This window comes from Cherax quadricarinatus, chromosome 18 (assembly GCF_038502225.1).
Source record: "Cherax quadricarinatus isolate ZL_2023a chromosome 18, ASM3850222v1, whole genome shotgun sequence".
Classification (NCBI taxonomy): domain Eukaryota; kingdom Metazoa; phylum Arthropoda; class Malacostraca; order Decapoda; family Parastacidae; genus Cherax; species Cherax quadricarinatus.
The window spans coordinates 14,525,023-14,537,137 of NC_091309.1; the positions used below are offsets into that span (position 1 = coordinate 14,525,023).

General features: G+C 39.8%; 1 protein-coding gene across 50 annotated transcripts in view; it reads right to left on the reverse strand.

The window, feature by feature from the left end:
- LOC128689405 (myosin heavy chain, muscle-like) overlaps positions 1-12,115 on the reverse strand; it is a 66,285-nt gene that overhangs the window by 30,775 nt on the left and 23,395 nt on the right. For 14 of the 50 annotated variants that reach the window (XM_070086218.1, XM_070086245.1, XM_070086225.1 and 11 more), the window contains exons 7-11: positions 11,194-11,297; positions 8,478-8,615; positions 6,394-6,663; positions 2,666-2,836; positions 460-796 (exon numbers count right to left, since the gene is read on the reverse strand). In XM_070086218.1, the coding sequence (XP_069942319.1) occupies positions 460-796; positions 2,666-2,836; positions 6,394-6,663; positions 8,478-8,615; positions 11,194-11,297 (1,020 nt within the window). Of the gene's footprint in view, positions 1-459; positions 797-1,603; positions 1,775-2,108; positions 2,280-2,665; positions 2,837-3,363; positions 3,535-6,393; positions 6,664-8,477; positions 8,616-11,193; positions 11,298-12,115 lie in introns of all 50 variants that reach the window. The other 36 variants (XM_053777637.2, XM_070086253.1, XM_070086259.1 and 33 more) reach the window with 14 other exon arrangements.

The following is a 12,115-nucleotide window of genomic DNA, read 5'->3' on the forward strand; positions in this document are numbered from 1 at the left end:
TAAAGAGCAAACTAAGCAACAAAGATTATCTGTATTTCAGTTCCTCCACATTCTACGGAGGTTTCACTGGGTGAAGCCAATAGTACAGGAATGGCTGGTGATCGTGGCTGCAGCAGTACTCTGTGGAAGAGATATATTCCATAATCTCTGCTCTCTTTACCCACTTACTGATGATACATGACTAGCGAATAATCTTGGCCCAGTATTATCATAGCAGTTTTATAGTATTTATTGTATAGGGCAAGACTAAGACTTAATTCGCAAGTAACCCACAGACTGGAAGCGAAAACTGAAACACTGTCGGCTGTGGCTAATAGGACCATTAAGTGGTGTCCAGTTTATACTTCAATTGATGGGCTGTCATTTGTTACAGCCATGGTATTGTGACTTATTCTTCAAAGACTGAGAGCGAAAGGTCATTTAGTATGGAAATAAAAGAGGGTTTCTTAGAATACGTACCACCCTTGCCACCAGTGTCGGCGCCACCAGACTGGCCGGGGTGGTCGAAGAAGATCTCAACAGCCAGAGAGTTGCTGGCCTTCTTGAGCTGGTCGACGACGGTGTCGTTGAGGGGATCCTTGTTCTTCTCAAGCCATCCAGTAAGATTGTATGGCACGGTACCGGCGTAGTGAACGATGGCAAAGTGGGACTCGATTTGACCTGGCTTGGGAGGTTTGGGCTTGATGAAGTTAGGAGATTTCCCAAGATGGTTCGTTTTCAGCTTCTCCTCGAAGGATTTGTCAGTAGCCTTAGGGAACATAGACTCCTCTTCAAGGATGGAGAGGATGCCTAGAGGCTGTTGGAGACAATGCAGTATGTTAGGAAATCTCAAACTGCTGGGTGTATTTGAATCTAACATTATAGCATATAGACATTTTTCAAAACGGTTGACTTGCATGATGAAACAAAGTTTAATTATATATGCAAGTTTGAAAATGTAGTTATATTCTTGAAATTGCTTAATCAATACGGGGTTTCAGTGAACACTACGTGTTTAAGCTATAACTGTAAGATCAGGTTGTACTTACCTGGAGAACCGTAAAAACTGTTTTTGACAAATATTCTTTAGTCTACATTTGAATGTGAAATATATATATATATATATATATATATATATATATATATATATATATATATATATATATATATACATATTAACTGTTTTCAACAGAATTTGATATATTATGTTAGAGTGGCATTGACATAATGCTTATAAATATGAAGGACATACTGAAAGCTGCAAGACAATGAGTGCATGAGATGTAACAACATTCAGTGCCAACCTATTGATCTATGCGTTCCATTGCTTAATGCGTAATCCGGTAGCATGAAGTGGCACTAGGGCCAGCAGATAGGTGGTGGGAACGCGAGGCGTTTACAGATAACAAAGAAGCACGAGAGTTAGTGGGTTAAGGGTGGAACTGTGAGACAGCAACCATTGCTCAGTGATAAATGACCTGTTCTTTCCGTCTACTATGTAGTAAAAGTCTACACAGATAACGGCTTGGGGCTGCATTATCACTTGGCTTGGCACGAGAAGATTACGTACATGATTGCACGAGATAACATATAATCCCTCTTACTGTTCCGTGGTAGAGGTTACCTTTTCAATGAGGTCAATACAAGCCTGGAGGTCAAGACCAAAATCTATGAAGGTCCATTCAATTCCCTCCCGCTTGTATTCCTCTTGTTCCAGGATAAACATATGGTGGTTGAAGAACTGTTGTAGTTTCTCGTTTGTGAAATTGATACACAGTTGCTCAAAACTGTTGAACTGGAGGTGAGGAAAGGGACTATACATCAGTAATGCACAAGGAAATGCATAGACAAGTTAGAACAAATTCAAGGTGGGCACAGATAACAAAGGCTGTCGTTCGCTTTGTTTTCTCACAGGACATAAACGAAAATCATAAGACACATTAACAGAGGGTTATGTTGACAAATTAGGGGGTACACGTTGGGATTCAGGGATGGTGTCATAGTCACCAGTTCGCCTGGCACTCCGAGGAGGGTCTGGTTTGGCAACGGACAAAAGAGACAGGATACAGGTCCTTCATGTCCTGGCATGGACCACACGACGGACGCTAAGATTGGCACTGTCGTTTTACCTTCTCGATTAGTTCAATGCAGGCCTGAAGGTCCAGACCAAAATCAATGAAAGTCCAATTAATGCCCTCTCGCTTGTACTCTTCTTGCTCGAGGACAAACATGTGGTGGTTGAAGAACTGTTGTAGTTTTTCGTTGGTAAAATTGATGCATAACTGCTCAAAGCCATTAAACTGGAAGGGTGGTAATAGATGCACAGAGATTAGGTTAAGCAACACGATACGAGTGGGATACATGGCTTTGGCCTCGTCTTAGCTGGCCACGGGGTTGGGGAAGCTGGGAAGAGGTGCATAGATATGAGTAAACACTGTAACACATGAAGGTTTAGGTAAGAACATAATATGGACCCTAGAAAGTTTGTTTCTTCCGGATCTTTTAGCGTGGGGATACGAGGGAAAAGTATCCACATAATTATGGAGGAGGGAAAGAAGCGGGGTAAGGAGTAAAGAAATCAGAAGAGCATGACTCTCCTTCGTGATACATGTTAGAAAAGAAATGTCGAGTTTGTTCATTTCAGTAAGTGGGTACATGCGTGGGAAGGTAAGGGGCCGGTAGTTACCTTCTCAATAAGTTCAATGCAGGCCTGGAGGTCCAGACCAAAGTCAATGAAAACCCAGTTAATGCCCTCTCGCTTGTATTCTTCTTGCTCGAGGACAAACATGTGATGGTTGAAGAACTGTTGCAGTTTCTCGTTGGTGAAATTGATGCATAACTGCTCGAAGCCATTGAACTAGGAAAGGCAAGACCATACACTAGGATAAGGTTCTATTCACAACACACTGAAAATCATACCGAGGGGAAGTTTGGTCTGTCATATCATTAGACCACAAATTGACAAGGAAAACTCACATAACGGGAAAGGTTAATATATCGAGGACCTCCAAGTGAGGGAGTGCTACAAATCCTGGAAGTCATGTTTTGTTTCCGTCACCTAGGGCCAGAAAATGTATATACGGACAGAGGAAAAATGTCCTGCCAGTTTAATGGGCAGGGTAGGTTCGGGAAAAAGGGGGTGCGCGCCACTGATATATGGCTTTATTGTACACATGGAGAGGAAGATTTGTGTGAACAGTCTGTGTTGGGCAGCATTAGTACACAAGTATCCGTTGCAGTAGCTGCTGCCAGTGTGAAGGAATGGGGTGACAAGGAACACTGTTGTGTGAAATTTGCCACTTCCCAAAACGTTCTTTATTGGGACTATGGCGTCAGAAGATGCAGAATCTCCACAAACGCGCAATGTTGATGTGATATTGTTACCTTCTCAATAAGTTCAATGCAGGCCTGGAGGTCCAGGCCAAAGTCAATGAAAACCCAGTTAATGCCCTCTCGCTTGTACTCTTCTTGCTCGAGGACAAACATGTGATGGTTGAAGAACTGTTGCAGTTTCTCGTTGGTGAAATTGATGCAAAGTTGTTCAAAGCCATTGTACTGTTGGGAAGGATTGAAAGATAATAAATATCATACTGGGAGATTCCCTGCTTGTTAAATCCTCCATCAGGGTGTTCTGCTGAATTATGAATGTTCATTACAGGACTGCAGGGTACATTTAATGAATTGTGATTACACATAGGACAGATTAAAGGCTTATGTAATTTTTAGTAAGAAAACGCTTTTGAAGAATTTCGTTAGAACGATCTTTAGAAAAATACGAAAAGTAACTTCAGTTAATTTGTATAAAGCTGTAATTCCAGATTTGATACAGTTCAATAGCTAGGTAAATTGAATTACATTAGTCTCACACTGAAATAATCGCCAATTTTCCTTTAAAAGATAAGATACAAAGACGTTCTGTGCAGTATCTAAGGATTTTTAAAATTTAGGTAACAAAATTCGATGCAGGGAAAAATGACATGAAAGACCAAAACGAGTAATAAGTAGTCTCGCTTTTCCCGACAGATTATAAAATATGTAAATAAAAAGTATTAAGATAAAGGAATTGTAATGCAAATTAGTGGGTTGGGTGGCGGGGGTAAGCCAACATTGTCCAGATGGGGTTTGAGGAGAAAGAATGCGGTGGTGGCGCTGCTGCTTCTTGCTTCTGTTGCCCAAAACCTCCGCTGCTGCTGCTCAGAAACATATTATATACATAGGCGGGCAGGGAGCAAGGATAAGGGAGAAAGAAAAAAACTGAAGCCCGTTGGGATAGTATACTGAAATAGAAGCATAATGGCTGTCTCTAACATGTTTAGAACATGAGGACCATTCATAATATTTCTAGCATCAAGGGCAGTGTTGATCAAGTACCTTTGGTGGTAGTATTATGGCTTTTTATTTATTTAGTGTAAACAGCCAGCCATGATGCTAACATTTGCCAAAAATAAAAGGCCACTGAAATACAACTTTCACAGAAATATTGACAAATCTACATACCAGACTTAATGAATCTTTGTCTTGCCTGAATACATACCTGCTTTGGGGGCTTTCCTTGCATATATTTTTATATGTTTCTCAAATATGTTGAAATGGGAAGTGTCACAGTTAGGACGGAGGAACGACGGGACAGTACGAAAGAATGACATAGTGGAATGGGAAGATGAAAGAAGAAAGTAGTAATGGTAGAATTACCGACAAAATGTTAGGTAAATAGACACAGATGCAACTACTGTGACATTTTATTGTGGCAACATTTCGCTCTCCAGGAACTTTCTCAAGCCGTTACAAACCATACATGCACAATAAAATATCACATTAGTTGCATCTGTGTCCATTTACCTGACAGTAAGAAAGTAACACAGTGAATACGAGATGTTTTCCTGGAGGGGAAAAGTGTGGCATCATGAGTACAAATATTTGTTCCTGTTATCCTCGTCACAACGGGCACAATTAAAAATAACTTATGTATTAGCGGGAGATGAGTAAAACGAACATGAGTTATCACTCGGGATATGCTGCTGCCTGGAAGAGAAGGAAATGTCTTCAAGGAGAGAGTGAGGGAGGGAGGGAGGGGACGTATTCCAAACGGTACTGGAAGAAAAGGAATGCGAGAAAATGTCTTCAGGGACAGGGAGGGTATTCCAAAAGGAACTGTAGAGAAGGGATGGGAAGAAATATCTTCATAGAAAATAAGGGTGCATTCCAGAAAGTACCGTAAAAGAAGGGAGAGGAAAGTGACTTGGGAATAGGGAGGAGAATATTCTAGACGGTACTGGAAGAAAAGGGAGAGTAGGAAGTGTCTTTAGGAATATGGAGGGAAGGATCCAGACTGTGCTGGAAGAAAAAGGAGGGAAGTGTCTTCAAGAGGAGAGGGTGCTGGGAGAAGAGAGAAATTGTATTCGGGGACAGAGAAGTGGTCATCCAGACAGACAATACTATAAGATAAGGGAGGATTTGAAGTATCTTTTGGGACAGAGAGGGAGTTTAAGGCAGTACTGGAAGAGAAAGATGAGACAGTAGCTTAAAAGACAGGAAGGGAGTAATCTAAACGGCACTGGGAGAGAAAGGAAGAAAATGTCTGGGACTGGGAGGGGTTATTCCAGATGATGCTAGAAGAGGAGAGCCTGGGGAATGTCTTTAAGGACAGGGGCTGGATCCTCCAAAGGTTGCTACTATGAGTCGCAATTAGAGTTCAAACCATTGCCATGTCTCTGAAAGAGGATGGAGGGGGGGGGGTCACTCAAACAGTTTTAGCAACTGGGTTCTGCTAGTGGGTGTAGAAGATAAGTCATTTTCAGTACAGGAAGATCACACTGGGGGCGGCGTGCATGGTGTGGGAGGGTATCGGGGACAAAGAGCACCTCATATAGCCTTTGGGGTGAACTAGTACCTCTCAAAAGCTTAATACAAAAACTACAGTTCCATACGAACTCAAGAATATACGTGGAGACTCGCAGAGAATTCTCAGTACAGCTGTTGATTCTGATCTGCTCCAGGGCGTAGCAGTCACGTTAAAACAGGGGACTTTGTCATCACTGGGTGGGAGGGGCAGAGAATTGGAGGGTCAGAAACATTATCACTGGAGGGAAGGGATGATATTGGGGGGAGGGGGGTCAGAAATATAGTAATTACTTATGAAGGGAAAGAGAATGGGTGGAAGGATTAGAAATATAGTTATCACTGGTGGGAAAGGGAAGAGATTAGAGGGGTGCAGCTGTTGTTTTAATTTGTCCACGATTACAGCACTCACGATACATCAAGTGCCTCAAAATATAAAACTGCTGCAAATCAATGTTATGAATCTATAATTTTCTATATAATGTGTCATAACTTAAATTTTTATAATTTGCAAAGTTTACTTTATATCACAGTAAGATATTGCATCATAAAATAAATCGGTGGTAGAAAACTTACATCGAAGATCTCGAAGCCGGCAATGTCGAGGACACCGATGAACATAACTCGCTTCTGCCCGGTCTCTAGGGTGACGTTACATTTTTTCACCAACCACTTGAAGGTGCGATCGTAGATGCCCTTAGCAAGAGCGCCCACCGAGTAGTTCACCTGATCCTTGTTCCTGCCCTGGGTCACAAACTCGTTACCGACCTTGATCTTGGGTTTGGTCAGGTTCTTGTACAGATCAGCACCGTCCACGCCCATTAACTTGCCAACGAGATCACCTTCCTGCAGGAGAGGAAAGAGTGGCTCTCACTATTGTGTTATATTCCTACTCTAGGAATTGCACTACACTCTTGTGCTGAACACTGCTCACCACACCAAGTGTAAAAAGTTGAGAAAGATAGAAGGAGAAAGGAATACTTTTTAACAAAATCATTTAAACCTGCATTTTGTTGCAGCCCTATCTAGTATTTAAATAGTTACAATCTGGGAACAAAAGCTAGATGTTTCCAAGTCATATTCTGTCACGCAAAATGAGTTTCATAAATGAAGTAATGAACTCAGGAAGACTTCGGTAGGACATGAAGACAGTGGATAGGAAGTTTAATAGGGAGATAGCTCTCGCACCAAGAGTGAGAACTGAATAATAAAAAAAGGCACAATACCGTGACTGGAACGATACACAAATAACCCGCACATAGAAGAGAGAAGCTTACGACGACGTTTCGGTCCGACTTGGACCATTTACAAAGTAAGCTTCTCTCTTCTATGTGCGGGTTATTTGTGTATAGTGATAATTGGACCGAATTCAACATTTTCTGGTTGTTCTCGGCAACCTCGATGCCAGAAATATTGCGATGTTTTTTTTAATTTGTAGTTAGACATAGTTTTTTATATTTTTTTTTTAATTTGTGGTTAAACATAAGTTTACGTAATCTAACCTAACAACTTAAAGAAAACAGCATTTATAGTTTACATGAAGCTTTAAGGAAACTAAATATGTTATGGTCACTACTCGATCCGAGGAAGGTTGAAGATTTAATGGGAATTGGAAGAGGCATTCAGATATCTTATGGAAACTAATATCCAAATTTCAACTCTTTCAGGGGGACCAAAGAGACTAATATCCTAAAACACACAAGCACCTTAAATTTGAAGCCGCTCAGTTGGTGCGTTATTATGTAATCACCATAGAAGGGTTGAAGTTAATCAGATGCGACGACACTCAGGGATTATCGAATGAAAACTAGTATTTCGAAAAAATACATTTTCCAGTAATATTTTGCAGCCAATCAGAAGAAGCATTCTTTAGTTATTGAATAAAAAATGAATAGCACTATTCGATAAAAATAATCAAACTGAGACTCGTGGCGTCCAACAGTAGGACGAGCCACGTGTTCGGGCAACCACGCCAGTGGTGAAAATCTGAAGCCGCTCAGATGAGTCATTATCCAGTTATGACACGGTTTCCAACGATTCTAAGTTTTTTTTAACTATTTTGCTCATCAATAAACTTGCCAGCACGCAAGCTAAACTTAATAGGTACTATCCTGTCCCTAAGATGCATCAGCCGTTAAATATTGAAGCCGCTCAGAAGACGTAAACTGAAAATTACGCGATTTAACTGGAACAAATATGCCACACTATTTTACACAAAAATGATCAGATCTGCACCAACATATTTAAATTTCATTCTCCACTGTCGTCGAGGTTTTGGCACCTCTTCTGAACGTTAAAGCTACGCCACTGAGGGGTTTTGAAAGTTATCGGAGCCATTCCAGGAAGTTGGAAATGCATTCAACAACTCTGGTTATAGGGCACTTGAACATGCCAATTATACCAAGAATTGGTCCCCGTTACCGTGCCCAAGTGTTGAAAATTTGAAGATGATTGGATGAGGCGTTCTTGAATTACAAACAAAATAGAATCGAAAAGTTGGAAAAATAAGAAGGGAAAAAATCAAGCACCCTCTTAAAGATACCCCTGCGGGGATACCTAAGTAACATAGTGAAATAAAGATACGTGAAGAGAGAGAAAAATGTGCATTATTCACAGGTATAATATAGAGAACACTAAACAAGTGAAGCGCGGGGTCTTACAGCTGTGCCATCAGGTTCAGCCTGCTCCTCGCGACCCCTCTGTTTGAACTTCAGCTCACCGAAGTGCATCACAGAAGCGACGACCTTGTACACGTTTTCCTTTTCTTCCTTGGAGAAGCCGAGCACATCGAAGGCATCCTGGAAGACGGGCATTTGTGGTTTTAGAAAGGGTATTTTGTTTGCCAATAAAAATGTCACTTAGGTGGTGGTATTTTACCAGGTGACACCTAAAATTATATATGTTTGGTATGCCTGCAGCCATAGCTCATGTGACATATTAATGACATGTCTTATATCAAAATTTACTGAATAATCATTTACTTTCAATATGTAATATTATCAGTAAACTTTTCTAAACAGACTAAATTTGTATTTTGCGGATGTAAAAATAAAATTTCCCATAATAACTCTTCAGTTGTAGCACTACAATTATGTTTTCACATTCACTTAATATGTGGTAACCTGAGCGGTATAGCCATCATGATACGGTAATGATAACCTGAATGGTAACACTATAGTTATAGTAAATGATACAGTAACAAGAAACAAAAGTGCACTTGCCTGATTGAAGCAGTTGGTAATTAGAAAGGTGATTGGTAACATGCTCAGCCGTCTTGGTGAAGACGAAACCATAATGGAATTAGTAGCAACTAGTTTTACAACATGCATGTATCCCAGTTACAATGGAGAAGAGGAAACAATACAGTGGTTACCTTTGAAATACCAAGCGATCTCACCGGTCAGGATGGTAATAGTAGATAAGACTATGACATTTACTCTTACGTAGGCGATTGTGATGACAAAAAAAATGTATGGTGGATCAGATACTATGGAAAGCATTAAGTAATTATTTCTTTACAACTTAAAAATAAAGTGAAATTAAGGGGTTTTCTAGATTTTTTTAGTGTGTCTGGATGACGAGCCTAATGCTTTTTATTGTTTAGGAAGGATTTGAGACCCCGAGGGCCATGTAAGGCTTTCTGGAAGGAATTAGGAAGAAACATACACACACACACACACACACTAAAAGATGAGTCGATACAGGAGTTTAAATGTGTCAGTCATTCGAAAATTAAGAGGCGGACCCAAGAGCCATAGCTTGTCTCTGTAGATTCGAATATGAAACTACAAACACAGACAGTGCTGGGAAGTTATGACAGAGAGGTTAGGTTAGGTAAGGCTAAATTGTCATCGGTTAATAAAAGTTAACTTATTATGAAATACTACGTCTATAATAAATTAAATATTACATAAAAGCGATAAATTTTTTAAATCAAGAACAGAAAATGGAGATCCACCGAGCGCACTCTTAAAACTATTTTCATCGGGGGTCAAGTGAATGGAAAATTTGCAACATTCAGGTTTGATGCAAGAAAGAAGACGATAAGTCCTGTTCCTTGATTTAAGAGGGGGGAGGGGAGCGCACAGTATAATACACGGGCAACATATGCTAGAAAGAGCACTTTAAACCTCTGTATCTCAACTTGAAAGTTGCCAGTCACTGACCGGGGCACTACTGCACACTCTTTATTCGGTCCTTGTATAATAACCACAATACTTAGATTTAATTCCCATATCTATATGCACTGTATCTCTATGTGTACTATAATTCACAGAATCCTTATGGGAGAGTACATCCTTGTATCTATAAACATCGGCAGCTCTACAGGACAGAACTCTTCAAGAAGTCTGGAGATCCTCCATATTCCAATACACCCTCCACCAGGGAGGGAGAGATTGACGCTTTGTATTATTTTTTATATATCGTAATTAGATTATAATATGACGTCTAACGTTTATTATTTAAGAGACACTTGCTCAGCACTAGGATATTTTTATTATTGGAACATTTCGCTCATTCGGAGTTTTGTCACTCCAATTTTATTAATTCAAAGATTATTAACTGATTGTAACATTTATGCAAAGACCGGTTCTATTGACCTAACAGTAAGTAGACGAAATATCTAAAGTAAAAAAAAAACAAAAAACAAAGACGAAACTCGTTAACAGAATTCGAGTAGTAGAACATTGAAACAGACTAAAGAATGACACAGCAGAAGCAGAAATTTAGTTCAAGATCAAATCATAAAGAGACGGGTCGAAGATATTTGAACACCAACAGGGAGAATAAGTCACAATTGTAAACAAAGAAAAAAGTCTTTCACAAATAGTGATCGTCTGTTGGAATGCGGCACAGGAGGATGTTTTATGTTCTAGTTCTAACAGAAACGTTTAACATTTATTTAACAAACGAAATACTGAACACCGAATACAACGAGTACAGCTCTGTTTCTGTAACTACACAAATACATAATCTCTCACACACATTTAGCATACATAATATGTACACATTTCAGTTTGGCTTAAAAATATTAAAGCAACGTCAAGCCATGATTGCAAGTGCATCATCAGCAGCAGAGTTTTTAGCAAAAAAAAAAAAAAAAGCTCATGACGATACAACTGATGCGGCTGATACCAGATAAACCCTGAAGCAAGCACACTGACATGCCTGCCAATTTAGCTGCATTGCATTTTTAAAGAGATGACGAAAGGCAGTTCTGTTATAAACATTGAGCGCTCTGAGAGTTCAGCTGCCATCTTAACTCTCGTTTGTAGCTTCCAGAGCCATGATAAGCACGCTGAACGAACGAAGTTAGTCCCATGTTTTCACCATTTACAGCTGCTCTATCCTGGCAGAGGAAGTACCCGCACTTACATCAGTGAACTGCATGTCCTCTTTGTCATCAATGGAGGCCACAGTGACCTTGCCTTGTGAGACGAAGTGATAGTCGTGGATGTCGTTAGACAAGTAGCACAGTGCTAGAAATAACAAGGAAGTATTTTGGTCAACATTGTGTCTTACCAGTGACCTGAGGGACGAAAGGAGGGGTAGTGCCGAGTGTTGTTTGATGGCACTTTTGAGGATGAGGGGAAGGAAAGGATAGTGCCTGGTGGTGTTGGAAGACACTTTCAAAATAATAGCAAACCAATATGGTAAAATGAGATACTAATAATGAGTATATCTAGCTATTATAATAACAAGTAACGAAAATAAAAGTGAGGGACGGGGGAAGGGATGTTACTGTGAGGAAGACAGTTGAGGAAGATGAGAAAGGGGAGGAAGACATGTTAGGAGGCTTGTTTTATCGTCACTACTAAATGGCGACTGGGGAAAAAAGGGCTTTGGGAAAAAGATTGCGATTTTGTGTTACATATATGTTAATTAAAAATAAATGTTTAGAAGAGGGTAAAGATGAGATGTTCACGGATAGAAACCATGGTTGTACACCTCATAAGTTGAAACAGATGACTGAACTGGTATACTGGAGAAAGCTCCATATCTAGAAATGTATATTATTCCAGACTTTTATATATATATATATATAGATATATATATAAATATATATTAGTAGATGAGAGGGGTATACTCTTTGTCCTTTTAGAGTCTATGAGGTTTAGGGCATATAATTCTAAGTTAAATCTTTAACTATACATTATCGCATTTTTTCCTGTAGAACAGTCCCTGTAGTTTGTATGGGTACATAGCTGTTAGCAACATAACACAGAAATAGACTACGAAATGATTTATCTATATTCTTAAACGAAACTAAAAAGGAAATAAACGTGTGGTTGCAGGC